The 17064-nt window shown below is 33.3% G+C and overlaps 1 protein-coding gene across 3 annotated transcripts in view; it reads right to left on the reverse strand.

The window, feature by feature from the left end:
* Positions 1-17064, reverse strand: part of LOC145243379 (tRNA-dihydrouridine(20a/20b) synthase [NAD(P)+]-like) — a 340728-nt gene that overhangs the window by 272471 nt on the left and 51193 nt on the right. For all 3 annotated transcript variants that reach the window (XR_013862859.1, XM_080106212.1, XM_080106213.1), the window contains exon 7: positions 15285-15493. Coding sequence is in view for 2 of the 3 variants with exons in the window: in XM_080106212.1 (XP_079962338.1) it covers positions 15285-15493 (209 nt within the window). In the remaining variant the exon portion in view is untranslated. The remainder of the gene's footprint in view (positions 1-15284; positions 15494-17064) is intronic.

Raw genomic sequence — 17064 nt, forward strand, 5'->3', positions numbered from 1 at the left:
GTTACACTTAGCTCTGAAGTCAGCCAGGGAAAGGACACCGACGTTGTATGTAATGCTCAGGGTGGTCAGGTTTTTCATGTCCTGACCTTCTCTCGCAAAGGGTAAGTCAATTTAAGGGCCCTATAGAGTGACGGATGAACCAACACTGGGACCTTTCTCTTGCATTGTTTTGCGAGTTTCTCAAGGGAAGGGTCATTTTTCCTAATCAGTTCAATTCCAGGAAAAGCTCCTTCAGCGGCCTCCAGCATTGTCCACACGTTGGTCTTGCAGGCCTCTGGAAGCCTGACGAAAGTTGTTACTCGTCAGTTAGCAAAATGCATAAAAAATTTTGACTGTAAAGTATTTAAAGAAACTAAGTATGAAAAGGATCATACTAGTGTGAAACTTTAACTTTATAATAACATATCATTTAACTCTGTGTGTGTGTGTTTGTTTGTGTGTTTCTCTGTCATCTGAATAGAATTAATGTTTATCATTCGCTTGTCAAGACTAGTTTCAAATCTTAAATATCATTACCCCTAAACTAAAGTTCTTCAGCAATACTTCATCACAATTTAGGGGCTCAGAAATAAGGAAAAAAACATAAATACCATAATCTAAACTGAAACATTAAATAGCCAATGGAGACCCCTTAATAGATTGTGTACTCTTTTCAGATGTTAAGCTTGGTATAACTTGATCAACAAAATATCATTTTGTACGAAATTATTACTTTACAATATATATGTTTTATTTTCACAGATGTTCCTATTTTAACAGTTTGGATTACTTTTTTGATAAGATATCTAAGTCTATGTGATGTTCTGTTGGCAGCACTCCCATGCATCTGCACACAAATACATTACGCCTAGGTCAAGTTGAAACACTTCTTCTTATCTGATTACCAAATTTAAACAATAATGAACTTGGTCTGTATTTAGATGAAGGTCCACTTAGGAATACTGTTAAGCAAACATTGGATAAAACTGATTAATTAAAATTAGACTGATCTATTAATATGCATAAACAATAATTCAAAAGCTTGTATTAGAACAGGAACATGTAGAGAAATTACAAAAAATAAATTAAAAAAAATAAATAAATAAATAAAATAAATAAGCATGTTGTAACTGTTAATAAATGTAAATCAATTTTCAATCGATGAACAAAGAATATCAAAATATTATTCTGATGACACTGTGCCTATTAGTGACTCTACAGAAAATCTACAAGAATTTTTTCCTGCAAGAAGTGAACTGTTTAGAAAATATATAAGACTAGCATGCACATGTTCGAGTTTCTTTATGTTTTTTTTTTTTGTTGTTGTTTTTTTACTTCATTTTTTCAAAGGGATTTAACGTTACGTTTAATACCTATGGTATTTCTGTTTATAATCAATAAGTATTCTGCACTAATTAAGATATAATATTTATGTGTATTTTACTACCAAGCTATGCCAGGCCGCCTGCTAGTTTTATATTCTATAAAAATGAGAATGTGCCAACACATGCCCCTTCAGACATATCTTTCTTTCTCTCTCTCTCTCTTTGCCAAATATATATATACTAGCAAAAGTACCCGTCGTTGACTGGGTTCAAAAGCAGCCTACAGAAAATGGACTCTGATTTATGAAAGTATGATAGGTTATGAAAAGGAAGGGTTGTAAATTTGGGTTGAATTTGGGGGGTATTAAAACCAAAGCAAAATATGATGAAAGTAAAAATAAAATAGATAAACCCCATAATTTATTATACCATGCCTGTTCACATTGAAATACTTATCACAATATTCTGTGGATCTATATTAAAAAACCTTGTTAAACTTTGTGACATATTTCCATTCTATGGAGGTCAGGTTCGAACGAACACCCCATAATTTTATTATACCATATTTCTTCAAACAGAAACATAATTATCAAAGTATACTTACGCAGTAGATATGAAATGTCTTTATTAAAGTCTGTGCCTATTTCCATTCTATGGAGGCCAGGCGCGAACGCAGACCCCACAATTTTATTATACCATCCCTATTTAAGTTAAAACATACTTATCAAAGTATTCTTATGTACATCTATATCAAAAACACTTGTAAACGTTTTTTTTTTTAATTTCCATACTTTGTAGACCCCACAATTTTAATGCACCACTGTTCTGCCAGATCAAACATAACCATTCCTGTGTCTCGATACATCTATCATTATATGTAATCAGTTTTTTAAAATAGTCAACCATATAGGAGCCTATTCATGACCAGACCCACACATACACACACAGACATTCAGATTTTTATATATATATATATATATATATATATATATATATATATAGCTTAATGCGTAAGAGGAAGAGAGAGAGTTCAATTCCATAAGAGGAGACTTATCTGGATAATGCCAAGCTCAACAATTATGATTGGAGCTTATACAATAAGACAACAAGAGTATGAAATGAAGTCAGAAAATAAAGAGTCCCCCAAATTTTGCTTGTATTCCATTATTCAATAAATGAACCATTCTATACTTACCAATATATAGTTTTGTGACTTCATTTCATATTCTTATTGTCTTATTATATATATATATATATATATATATATATATATATATATATATATATATTGTTTTAACAAAATCAAGACATCAAAGAATGGATTGATAGCAACAAATAGTGTATTTCATCGTTCATTACAATTGTTTCAAGAACATCGGACAAATTCAAACCTTATATCGTTCGAAAATTTTCACAAGAACAGCCTTTCATCAGACGTTTTTCTTTTCACAATGTCTGATGAAAGGCCGTTCTTGTGAAAATTTTCGAACGATATAAGGTTTGAATTTGTCCGAATGGTCTTGAAACAATTGTAACGAACGATGAATTACACTATTTGTTGCTATCAATCCATTCTTTGATGTCTTGATTTTGTTAAAACAATATATGAATGCTCAATTAAAAAAGATGGTAATTTTGAAGCTTACAATTTAAGTCATCTCATTCTGACTTAAAATTTATTGGTTTATGAATGGTTACCAAATTATCAATTATATAAACCCAATAAAATTCGGAATACTATAATATATATATATATATATATATAAATAGATAGATAGATATATAGAACCATTTCTGTAAGGTCTGACAAGGCTGTTGGATTGTAAACATGGTCCAACATTCGAAACATATGTAACCAAACAGATAAAACGGTAATAAAAAAAGTAAAACATATATATATATATATATATATATATATACCGTGATGGTTGTAGGTTCGATCCACAGCTAGGGAAGGGTACTAGTTTAGCCGCACTGATGAGTTGTGATACAACGAAATAGTACTATATGTAGATGACTATATTAAACCCTCTTCTTTGAGATGAGCACTGTCGTAAATGTATTTCACCAACTGTTTATTTAGCGATTAAGCAAAGCTTGCTGTCTAAAAAAAAAGTGTCCATAATAAGTTTAAAAACAAATGCTTGACTACAAACAAAACTAATACTGTTAGCTTTGTTTGTAGTCAAGCATTTGGTCATCAAATAAAAATAAAAAAAACTATCTCGCAGGTTGATGTACTTGAGATTATGGTGTCTCCGCTGAAGCATTACAACGCAATATATTAATATGTCTTGGATGGGCAGCTTTCAACAAAGACAGGCTATTACGTTTCTGGACATTTTATAATTCATATTATTTAGATTATTTGGACTACCATTCTTATCTTGAGTGTTATTTTTACAATGTTTCAGTCGATGTAACCTCCAACCTTCTTCCGGTGTATTGTGTAAAACTTGGGAATCTACACAGAATTTCGAACACAATCCTTTATTAAATTCATGGGTGTAGCTTACCCTCGTTCTGTCAACTATGAAAGAGTTCTTAAGTAGTTTGTAATTTTATTCTTAGTATCGCTCACATTGAGGATTGAACCTTCAACCTCTGGAAGACTGTCAATTTAGTACCGATTATTACTTTAACACTTTATTTGTTACATCAGGTTGGAAGTTACAGCAGCTAAAATGCGAGTGAACCTTCAACTTAAAGAAGAGTGTAACTTACAACAGAATTTTACCAATTATTTTGTCTGTTGCGACATATGTTCTTGCAGAACATTGTGAAAATAACTGACCAGATAAAAACAGTAATCCGAATAATCCAAATAAATAGAAGACGAGTCTACTATTTTATAAAAGGAATTTTGTGTGTGTGTGTGTGTGTGTGTTTATCTGTATGTGTGTGAGTTCGTTCCCTATAGGCTCTGCAACAGAAATGAATACAGTTAATGCAAATATGGAACGGATGTCACCAAGCATGAAACGAAACACAAAACCATGCAGAAAAAAAATTATAGAAATGTAAAAAAAAATATAAATTTTCTTTATGTTTCATGATGACACAAGTGTTAAAACAAAAAAAAACTTTAAAAAAATGTAAAAAAAAAAAAAAAAGTTTATTATTTTTTATTGTTTTATGATAACACAAAAAGTGTCAAAACAAAAACAATTTCTTTGAGGCAAAACACATCTATATTGTTTTGCACTTCGTACATGAAACAAAAACAATAAAGAAAATTTTCATTTTTTTTTTAGATTTCTATAAATTAAGTCTTTTTGAAATAATATAAATAATATATGTATTAAATATATTAACACCAGAAGTGTTGAAACTGGGACAAATTTTTTTTTTTTAATGGGCTGTTTCTGTATGATTTCGTGTTTTGTTTCATGCTTGGTGGCTTCTATTTCGTATTTGCATCAAACTGTATCTTGGTTTTGGGAGTGCGTTTGCTAGAGATCGCCACATAGTTTGCAGATGTATTTTCTGTAGTCAAATGAAAAATGCTAGCATTTGAATGGACTCACAAATATCAATGGTTGGTATGAGCAAGATATGTCTAGAAGGACTGGTGAATGGGTGCAGAAAAAAACAGGTAAAACACCAAGAATATGGAATGATAGCGTATGTTCCTAGACTTCCAGATCAATCAGTCTGTTAAACAAACTAATTGCAGTCTTACAAACAGTTAAGACATGATAGAAATTATTCTGCAGAGAAAATTTTGATGACGATGATTAATATTAATAATGAAGTTAATGTGAGCAAGGTATAGAGGAAAGGTGAAAAAAAAAAGACAAACCATTAAAATGGCAAAAAAAAGACAAACCATTAAAATGGCAAAAAAAAAGACAAACCATTAAAATGGCAAAAAAAAAAGACAAACCATTAAAATGGCAAAAAAAGAAAAAAAGTCAAACCATTAAAATGGAAAAAAAAGAAAAAAAGACAACCCATTAAAATGGCAAAAAAAAGACAAACTATTAAAATGAATGGCAAAAAAAGACAAACCATTAAAATGGCAAAAAAAAAGAAAAAAAAGACAAACCATTAAAATGGCAAAAAAAATAAGAAAAAGACAAACCATTAAAATGGTGGTATGAGAACATATGCTCCCAGACATCCAAATCAGTCAATTAAACAATGTAAGCGAGAGAGAGGAAGTCTTGGAAACTCATGGCGCCTTCTTAGCAGAGGCAACAGGGGCAAATATAAGTATGCTAGCCAGTGTTGAGCATGCATTAATTTTATTAAGTCTAAAATTTATGCCCCATTTCATTAAAGTTTTTCCTTTATAGTTATTTTATTTGAAGAATGTAATATTTCAGCAAATCGATATTTATGCAGGTTTCAAAAACACTTTCAGAAAAAATTTTTGAGAAAATTGTTATCTCTCATCCATAAAATATAGCTATGTAATAAGGTAAATTCTTTTTTCTATGAAAATCGCTCCAGACAAAGCATGAGGCCACTTGATGTAAGGTAAGGAGCTAAACAAAAAAAAAAAATATTTTAAGGTCAAAAACTAACCATCAATAAATATTAGATGGAAGAGATTCTGAACCAGAAAACAACAATTCTTTCCCCTTCGTCAGAAACATCACTCATGGAATGTGAGGACTAAAGGACAAAATAATGGTATATAAAACATATAAAGATATCCCGTCGGATGTACAAACAGTATCTAAGCTGACAGATTAAAATTTGCTTTTTACTATCCAATTTTCATTTGTTATTGTTGTACCATGTCATTGGCAATCGTTGTGGACTGGTTAGAGGTCTGGAAGAATGATATCAACTTGGGATTAAGTGATACAAAGTACATTGAAGAAAGAATAAATACAGCATATAAGAGAATGGTTGAACGTCAGTTTGACTGCCAAGTATTCAACTATGGTTGTCCTACCACAGGAGGCATGTGCTCCCAGTATTTATAGTTAAGTGGAATAATAGCAATATAATAATGTACTTAGCAACAATTGACTTTTTAAATTACTTATTTGATGTAGCCAGGTTGAATGCTAGTAGTTTTTCATTAGCCAATCGCAACACAAATTTGTTTGTTAGAAAAATATAAAATTATTATTTTATTTCTTGCCTTGTGTGCACATTCCCAAGCTGTAGACGTAGGGAGAAGCAAAAGGGGGCAGATTCAGCAGCAGGCTCGTGCTAATGTCGCTTTCTGACTGACTGGCTTGTGCTTCATTGCTCGTATATATATATATATATGACCTATTCCCTAAGAGGTGTTTCAACTAGACAGCTAAGCGGGTCAATGACTTGACCTATTCATCTCCGGCAACATCAGTTTTGACAGCTTTACCCCATCGTTTAGTGCATTTTGGCTACTGACCAAAATGACTAAGACACCTAACACCCAACCCTTAATGGTATTGTGAGTAAGGAGACAGACACCATATAAAATATTCTAAGAACATTTAATTATCATAGAAATAAATGCAGAGAAAAAAAAAATTATATAATTAACATCAGAATTTATTTCTGACACTATATAAGACATAACCACATTGACACACTGATTCTAGTTAAACCACTGAAGTTTGGCCAGGGGTAGGGAACCATAGATTGGAGCTCAATCATAGATTGCCGTGAAAATAACAATAGAGCAGAGACAGGTTCGCGATGTCTCTTTTGTGGGAAAGAGGTTGCAAGGAAGAGAAATGGGCTAACTACTAAGTTTCGAAGCCGGTTTTGAACTCTATCAGGGCAAGATAGGATGTGCTGAGCAGCTACTTTGCCCATTTTAGGACATACTTAGTTCTCATAATGCAATTTCGACATAAGTTATATAGGATACTTGTCAAATTTAATGAAAGGATTTTTTGCTTTCAAAAAGTTAAGCTCTTTTGTATCTGTGTAGTCTTTATTGCCATGTGTCAGTGACTTCTTTTCACTGTTCATTAATGTTACGACCATTGTATAAGTTGATTTAGTTCAAAATAGGTTGGTAAAAAGATGAGGAGAAATTGGAATCAAAGGGAGGCTCAAACTATATAAAGCATAGTACTGATGGAAACAGTTGAAATATTAAGGAAAATCTTGAGTGTGGAAACCAACCAATGAACACCAATCAATCACAAGTAAGTAAAAATAGAAATGGAACAAATACATATCGAAAGAACATTACACAAGTCCAAGGGAACTAAAACTATCAGAAACTCTATAAAAATTACATTCTTTTCCAAAACACACACACTTATGGCAACACTTATCTCGATTGGTACTACACAAGATGGTCATGAAGGGTCAAGGAATATGGAAAGACCGAAAAGGGAGGGCATCAACTAGAGATCTACTGGAAAAGTGCAGAGAGTACAAGAATCTTGAGGAGGCTTACTGCCACTTAAATTCCAGAGAAGGCCAACAGCAGTTTTTTGTCAGCAAGAAGTCAATAGTAAATGGTTGCTGCGAGAATGCAAAATGATTTGAAACAATTATCAAAAAACAATGGACAGTCCTGGAAAGCTGTCAAAAATTGTTATCATACAGATTCCAGGGAACACCACCTGTTATTGCCAGTGAGTAATAACTCCTAAGAGAACTCCTAGTGAGATGATAATAACAGCAAATGCAAATCTTCATACCTTGAGAATATATCGTTTCTGCCGTGCGCACACACACATACACACACACACACACATTTTTCAATTAAGTTCACTGCTCAAAATTTGGCATATTCACCCAGATGTCTGATGTTCAAAAAAGAATTTGGGAAGATTTTGTTTTATTTATTGATGTTAATAAATTGTCCTGCCAACCAGGTTGGCACTGATTGCTACCCTCTGGCCAAACTCATTGCTGCAGTGTTGCCATCAGTGTAATAACTGCGCACATTAAACCAACCTTCTTCATCTTTGATGGGATGCACAAATCTCTAGGCAGACTTTTAACCAATCAGAAGGCAGGAAACCAGTAAGTAGTTGTTTTGGGAAATTATATGACTTACCTGACTAATACAAACTGTATAAGCTATTAATTATTGTACAACTTGAGAGGGTAATAAAATCAAGAACTATCTAGAACAGAGCTTCTCAATCTTGCGTAACCTTTAAAATAAATTACATATCTTAAAGAACACTTAACATTGTATATTTCTCATCATAGTTCACATGGTAAATATTCAGTCTCCTACTACGGTTCTGAAATTTTCGGATGATGATTGATAATTCGTATTATTTGGATTATTGAGACTACGGTTCTCATCTTGAGTGATATTTGCACAGCATTTCTGTCGATGTAACCGCTAAACTTCTTCAGGGTATCCTTAGTGCAGATGAGCCAAAAATACAATAGCAAATAACCAAGGACTTCTACTCAGTCATGACTGATGGAGCACGAGCATTATTAAATAAAGGGTTTTGTTTGAAATTCTGTGCAAATTCCAGAGTTCAACAGAAAGATTCCCCAAGTTCAACAAGATACACCTGACGATGGTTGGAGGTTACACTGACCGAAACATTGTGCAAATAACACTGAAGATGAGAACAGTAGTCTGAAGAATCCAAATGATACGAAATACAGCCTCCTCTCTATAATAAAGATCAAAGTATATTTATGTGTATATTTATCTCTCTCTCTCTCTCTATATATATATATATATATATAAATATATATATGCACATAGTGTTGAAGCAAAATCCAACACTTGACAAAAAGAAAACGAAATAAGTAATAAAAACAAAAGTTGTACAGACATAGGTACAACTGTTTATTTAGCAAAAATTGAAGTTACATTATTTTTCAAGGCAGACACGAAATGAGTCGCACGCTTTGGCAACCATCTCAATAGCAGTGAATATTTCCAGCCCTGTTGTGGGTATACTTCTTGGTCTTTGCTTCAATCACATCCCAGAAGAAATAATAAAGGAGCTTGTAGTTGAACGAAAAGGGCAGCCACAAATCCTGAAACCAGTGGTGAGGAACATGGTTGTTGTTGAGCAGTCAAGTTTGGATCATCTTTGCTTTGTACACAAGAGTAAAGTTGTGCTGGAAAACAGAGGCATCTTGCATTGATCTTTTTAATTCAGATTTCAGTACCTCCTGGAAGATTGTTTACTTTTTGTCAAGCGTTAGATTTTACTGCAACTTACACTATTATATATATATATATATATATATATATATATATATATATGGCTGAACAACAACTTTTGGGCGCCATTTTATACAACATGCCCACTGAAATAAAAAAAGACCACTCGACGAATGGAAAAGATATCCAGAAAAATTGGAAAAAAGAATAACTCTGTCGTGTTCAATCAGACGTGCTTGAATAATGACTTGCTGCCGAAATATACAAATATATATATATATATGAATGATGGGACGATTCCAATATTTTTCCCAGTTTTGATACAATTACCGATTCCAATTCTTTATAGATTTTTTCTTTATTAATTTTTTAATATTTAACTATAGAGTTGTTATTTTTATCAGTTACTGAAGAAAACACATGTTAAATGTGCAGATATTTTCTCAAGCATAAAAATACACGGGGGGGGGGTCTATCTGGTTTAGTTTTACTGGTAGTTTAAAATCAATAAATATTTATTATTTTATTCTTACTACCAGCAGTGGAAAACTTTGCTTTACCCAAATTCATATAAAAAAGACAATTAAAAGAATCATTTTTGACCTCGAAAATAGGCACAAATTTTTCCGATTTTGATACCCCTAAAAGTTCTGATTTTTCTGATTCCTGATTTTGATTCTGATTAATCATCCCCCCTCTACATATGAGCTACTCTATTTATGAGAGATTCAAGGCACAAGATGTCTTCTGAGTTAAAATCTAGATCTACATATGAGAGAAAATCCAAGTTACGAGAGTTTCCAAATACTACCACTAGGTGGCCGAGTGGTCGAGATCGCCCAGCATCAGCTTGTCCAAATTAGCATGTGTGTGTTTCAGACTTGATCCCATGCTCTTGTGTTGTGTTTTTATCACATTGCATCTTTTTTTGACTTTGTTTTGTGACTATAACCATGAGTTTGAAAAAAGGAAATGGAAAGGTGTTCTCTGAGAAAAAAAAAAGATGATATTGATCAAATAAAACAAGAGATAATAGGCAAACACAATCGTAGTGTTCATGTGAGTGACCTCGTGAAGCAGTATGATCAAGCATCATCGACAACCTGTATGATATTAAAACAAAAAATGCCATAAAAACTATAAAACCGACTACTATTTCCAAATTAAGGACCGACACCCATGACGAGATGGAGAGACTCCTGTTGTTGTGGATACGTGGCAAAGAGCTAGGAGGAGATAGCGTCACATAGAACATCTTTGAGAAGACGCTTTCTGTCTACAAGGACCTACAACGCGAGGTAGCATCAATAGAAGGGTGGGACATTGTCAGGTACACGTGGAAGGGATTTTGAAGCCAGCCATGGCTGGTTTGAGAAATTCAAGAATAGGACTGGCGTCCACTTAATAGTAAGGCATGGCAAAGTAGCAAGTGCAGATACCAAAGCTTCGGACAAGTTTACACAACCCCTCGCTAGCTTTGGAAGAAGATTATGTCCTATGTTTCTCCTCAGTGATGATGAATGTCCTACATGCCATTTTTTCCAAAAAAGGCCCATTTTGTTGAAATCAAACATTTGCTGTGATAAAAACAAATGAACAAAATAGCTGGTAGGAAGAGAATTCCAAAAAGCTGGCCATAATGCATACAGACATGAAGAAAAACCCAAATCAATGCAGATCCATGAACACGTTAACAACTTAAATTCCATGAGGCCAGAATTAGCATCAAAGGATAAAATTGTATAACGTTATTCTTAATTGTAGATTGTTGAGTTTTAATAAAGATAGCCTCGAGTATTTATTATTTTCATGTTATTAACTAAAATTCATCTTAAATCAGAGGGGGAAGCGGTTATGTTTTTGTAAATACTAATAAATTGAGCTAGCCTTTACAAGATGCATGATGAGGTAACAGAATAGAGTAGTTTTTATAAAACCAATGTAGCTGTAGCTATGAGCTTTATTATTATTATAGCAGTTGCATTCTCTCAAAAGGCATTGATTCTTTTTAATGTTTTATAGGAAAGAGTTGTTTTTTACTACACGATTTTGAGTCTAATTATATTATCATCATCATTAGAGGTTGATCTTGGTCTTATCACTCCATAAGTCTTTGTTCAAAAATCTTTATTGTTCACCTCTGAGCTTTCTTATAAATTTCAATATTCATTGCAATTCTTGCTACTGGTGAGTAGTTTATATGCTCTCTATTTCTGCTCTTAAAATTTTATTGGATCAAAAACCCTGTGGAAGTTGTTGGTGATATCATTGACTGTTGTTTTACATTTTTTTTTTTCACAGCTCTCATAAGGTTTATTTTATCAACAGTTGTTGTTTTCCTTGGCCGACCCATTCTATGCTTGTTGCTGGATAAACCAATAGTTTTCTTTTTCTTTTTTTTTTCTTTTTTGCATGATATTCGAAATTGTTGTGTTTGTTATACCCAATGTTTGTCCAATGACTGTGTTCGATTTTTCTTATTATCTCAGCTTCAAAATTGCTTGCTTTTCATCCATAAACAACGCTCTCTTGCTCTCTCTCTCTCTCTCTCTCTCTCTCTCTCTCTCTCTCTCTCTCTCTCTCTCTCTCTCTGCTGTTGGCTTATCCTTGCTAACAAAAAATGCAATTTTTACAGGTGAAACCCAAGACTAAAACCAAGAGTAGACACCCAGAACTTTTTCATACTTAAATAATCAATGTAATGTGCAAAAACAAAAACAAAAAAAAAAAAAGCTGTCAGTCAGGTGTTCCAAAAGATTATCTCATTTTAAAAGCTGTCCAATACATGCCAACGTATAAAATGGATGTTAAACTATTCATACATACATGGAGTATTGTTACCACAACTGAGATTGGACACTAATCACTAGTAACTCCCTCTTGGACAAACTGCAGAAAAAAAAAGAGTCACTAGCCTAATAGGCCACAGTGTTAACCAAGCTCCATCCTCTGTCCCATCACCACCATATTGCATCCGTGTGTTTGTTTTACAAATACTTCCACAAAATGTTCTGATAAACTTACTGCCCTTGTACTCCATCAACATAATCCCCTCCCCCTCCAACAAATTTGCTCTCTTCAAATCTCTTCACCAACAGAGGTTCCTACATGCCAATGTTTGCTCTAATAGCTTCTTTCCTCAGACTGCTTGCATTGGAATTCCCTTCCTACTCTCTGTTTCCTCTCAAGTGTTTGGATTGAATAAAAAATATATTAAAAAAAAGAAAATTATTATTATGCAAATTCATACATGTGGTTGTATGTCACACGTTGTTTAACAGATGCAAATGTAAATACCAGGAAATAAAAACTGGAATTCTGAACTATTGTCTCATATTCATCGTTTTATTTTACCCAAATAGACAACAAAAACGAAGGAATTGGCTTTGCCATTCCAATACTATGGTGGTAATTGTAGATATGTAAAGATGCAGGGAGAAAAGCAGGCACAAACAATAAAATCGAAGTAATTTAAATGTTAATATTGTTAATATTTCGCCTTTATTATAAAAAAAAAAAAAAACTTCCTCAGAAATTAGGAATCTTATTTTTAAATTATTACAGAAATACTTTCTTCACCTATATCACGTAATAAATAATATGAAACCACCCCTTATCCAGCTTCCCGCTTTCCAGTCTTCTACCTCTTGCCTTCCCATGAAGGCAGAGTTAGACACAAGGTCAGTTTATAATACAGGAAAAATTTAGCTCCCCAAAAGGGGGTACTTTGGGTTGAGACAAAAATAGAAATTGCCCAAGTCTAAAAGGAAAATTTGAATAACATCTTAACTCATTTCTGAGGAAGTCTTGTAACAACCGAAATGCTTAAACTCGTTTTTGCACAACTGGTTCGATGTATGCTCTCACTTGAATTAATAAAAACAAATAAAAACATTCTAAGCCAATCAGATGCATTTCTATGAATTTATCAAAAAAATAATTGCTGTTTTGCTCTGAATGCATAAAAAGTCAAATTTTTCTTCAATAAATAGTTGAGCCAAAATCCATGACAGATCTAATATCTATTTCGCCTCAGTCCCCCTCACCTCTATGTTGAGTTTGGAGTAGCTATCTCAACTCACACATGTGCACAGTCATAAGCATACACACACTGACACTAACATATACACATACACAGAATGCATTAACTTTTTCATTATCATCTGCTCATCAAAAACAAATGTATAAACTTATTCATTTTAATATTCTTAACTTTTTTCACTGAACTTTATTTCTACAATGAAAACAAATAAACAATAACTCTTATCAATATCTTTTAATCAAATATAATTTGTGTAATTGAGTAGGGAAGTTTTTGATTACGATTTTTCAGACTCATGGATAATCCACAACCCTTAGATTGTAAACTCAGACTTCCTTGATATTTGAGCATATGAACCCTCTTTATTCTGCAAAGATTCAAAATATGAACAAACATTTTATACTTTCCCATCTATGTAAACTTCAATTTTAAACACATATAAAATAAATCTTTTTGGAATTTATGCTATTGAATTCATTTTGTTTGTGTTCATCATCTAACATTTCTCTCACTCTCTCACATTTAAGTACTAGCCTGGGTACTCGGCGTTGTCCGGGTGTTTAGAAGTGTGTGTTGAGCAAAACAAAGAAAGAAAAACTGCAAGCGCAAAAAAAAAAAAGTGGTAGTAGGCAGGTAGGCTCGAACCCGTACCGCAAAGGAGGAAAAGAAAGTGAAACAAAAAAAACCGTGACACGTTAACTGTTATGCCCATCACCACACCAGAAGTGATGTAGGTTTAAATTAAGGCTAGACAATCAAAAAGAGGCGATGACTTTTAAAAATATCGGCAAAAAAAGCGACCTCTCCCTGTAGAAAAGTGTCCAGTTGAGGGTGATAAAGGAATTAATGTTTTGGGACAATTTTTCAATATTTGTCATCTGAAGGTCGAGCTTCAAAATGATATCAATTTCGTGAAAATCCGTCGCCTCTGTCAAAAGTTTTTGCGAGACATACAAACATACATATATATATATATATATATATATATATATATATATATATATATACATACATTTAAACAGACGGGTGAGATTTATATCATAGATAAACAATTTTCATTAAAATGTTTCTTTAAAACAATCTCTCCCCAAAAATCTCCTCCCAAATTGAAACCCTAAAAACCTCTCCCTCTTTCTTTCTTATTCCTTCTCTTCCTATTTTGTTTATTCTTTCTCCAACACCCTCTCATTCTTTCACTTTCTCTCTTCTTATGCCTTCTCTTACCTCTTTTTTTATTACTTCTCCACCTTCCACTCTTACTCCCTACTCCACTACCCTTCTAATACACCTCTCCTTCTTTCCTTTCTTATTCTTTCTGTACTTTTTTCTTATTACTTCTCTTTCAACTCTTATTCATTTTCCTCTTCCCACTCCTATTCCATCTCTTTCTTTCTCCTTATACAATTCCTATTGCTTTTCATTAAAAATGTTTCTCTCAAACAGACTCTCACCCAAAATTTCCCAAATTAGAACTCCAGAAAGGGTCCTCCTAAATACCAAATAGACTACAAAACCGGTTCCTTTAGTCTATTTTTTAGTGAGGAGGATTGCTAGCTACTCAACAGGATAAAAAAAAATAAGACTTGTCAAAGAACAAATGAATTTTCTTGTGGGATAAAGGACTATCTAGAATCAAAGCAGAGCCCCCAAAGATAGCGGGATAACATTCTTTTCAGTCTTTTATACCACTTTTTTGGATCCTATATTGTGAGCCGAAGAGGGGGATCCTGATAATTGGATAACCCAGGATTGCCATATTTTTTTCCGCAAAAGGCACTCTACTCTGTTCAAGATGGATGCATCTATCATGGCCTCTGTGATGAAGTTGCCAATGATGATGGCGCTATAGACACTTTGCAGATTATCGTATGAAAACATTACTCACCATCAACTTTCGTCTTTTCAGATGTTTTCCGTGCTCCTTCCAGAGTCCTGATATCTCCATTAGCAACAACAGGTATATTCAATGCACTTTTTATTAGTTCAATGGCTTCAAGATTGACCGGTTCACCACGCTGTTCTGGAGTTCGACCATGGACAGTTACCCATGATGCACCAGCATGCTCCATTTTCTGACAGAAGTCTACAGTTTGCCTAGAAAAATAAACAATTTCAATGTATGAGAGAAATGTGATAAGAAACGAAACGGTTATTCTTCATCATTTATAAGGTGTCTTAAATAAGTTTCCAAACTATTTTGTACATGCATTTAAAATTATCATAGACTCTTGAAAATTCAGTATGTTATTTCTATATACATCTTATGAGATAGCTGACCAATTCTTATGATTTCAAGTTCAAATGAACAACTACAGCAAGAATTGGAAAACCAAACTTTCATGAAAAACACTCATCTAGCTGAAAACACTATCAATAATTTCCCCCACTCTTTATCTGTGCCTAAACCTAAACGTAGATTCCATGAACAAAGTTTCTTTCTTAGAACTGCATGCTTATGGAACTCTCTTCCATTTGCCTGCTTTCCAACTGACAACAATATGATTGTCTTCAGGCCCAACATGAACAAATTCCTGATGAGTCATTTCCCTTAAGTAATCCAATTTACCAAATTGTCACTACTAACGATTACTACGATATTGTCCCATTGACTACTGTACACTCTTTAACCCTTATCCTCAAGTAGCCTCTGGGCCTTGATAAGTGGTGACTCCTATGTAAAAAGAAAACAAAAATCGTCCAGAAGTTGTTGGAATGGTACAAGTGCATTGCAGTCGGAGGAGATTACTTTGAAGGGGACTAGAGTTTCATGTATGTACTATCAATAAAAGTGCACATATGAAAAAAGTTTGGAAATTTATTGAAGGCACCTCGTAGCAATAAGAATGTTATTTTATACCTAAGCATGGCCTTTTGTTTCTGAATTTTTTGAGATGAGGACTGATAATTGAGATTATTTTGATTATTCAAACTACTGTTTTCATCTTGAGTGTTATTTTCAAAATGGACCCGTGACATAATGGATAAAGTACTTGGTAAAATCCAGTTGTAAGTAACACCCTTCTATGAAGTTACATCAGCTGAAACATTGTAGAAAATAATGCTCAAAATGAGAACAGTAGTTTGAATAATCCAAATAATCCTAAGTATGACCAACTAACTGACCGATAACTGGAGATGCATCTAAGCCAAAAAGAATTACAAAATATCACTAAAAATAAAGAAAAAAAAAATTCAGTTTTAGAAGATGATCTTCAAATATTTTTGGTAATATGAAACTTTAAAGTAAACGTGTCTTCTTCTTTCTTTTATAGACTACTCTGCTGATGAGTGATTCTAGTGTTATTTCAACCTTGTGTCATGCATGAACACATGAAAGTTCATATTCATATCTGATAAATTAACTTCTTGCTCAGGTACGTGCCATTTCTGTGGTTCTTGCACAGGGAAGAAACAACTCCTGCAAATAAATTACTTCATACCTCAAAAAAAGGACTAAATCAAAACAGAAGACAGAGGAGGTTTATTCTGTTGGATCTTTGTTCCAAATCACAATAATCACTATTTAATCATATCTTAGAACATTTTCAAATAATGTTCATACATTTAGTGCTCCCATTGAACTCACAACTTCTCTCACTCACTTTCGCTTTGAGCCATGTAACATCACATCAGTTTCTATCAATTCCAATTCCCAGAGGGTTACA

The sequence above is a fragment of the Euprymna scolopes genome, chromosome 22 (assembly GCF_053919585.1).
Source record: "Euprymna scolopes isolate OS-2025 chromosome 22, ASM5391958v1, whole genome shotgun sequence".
Classification (NCBI taxonomy): domain Eukaryota; kingdom Metazoa; phylum Mollusca; class Cephalopoda; order Sepiida; family Sepiolidae; genus Euprymna; species Euprymna scolopes.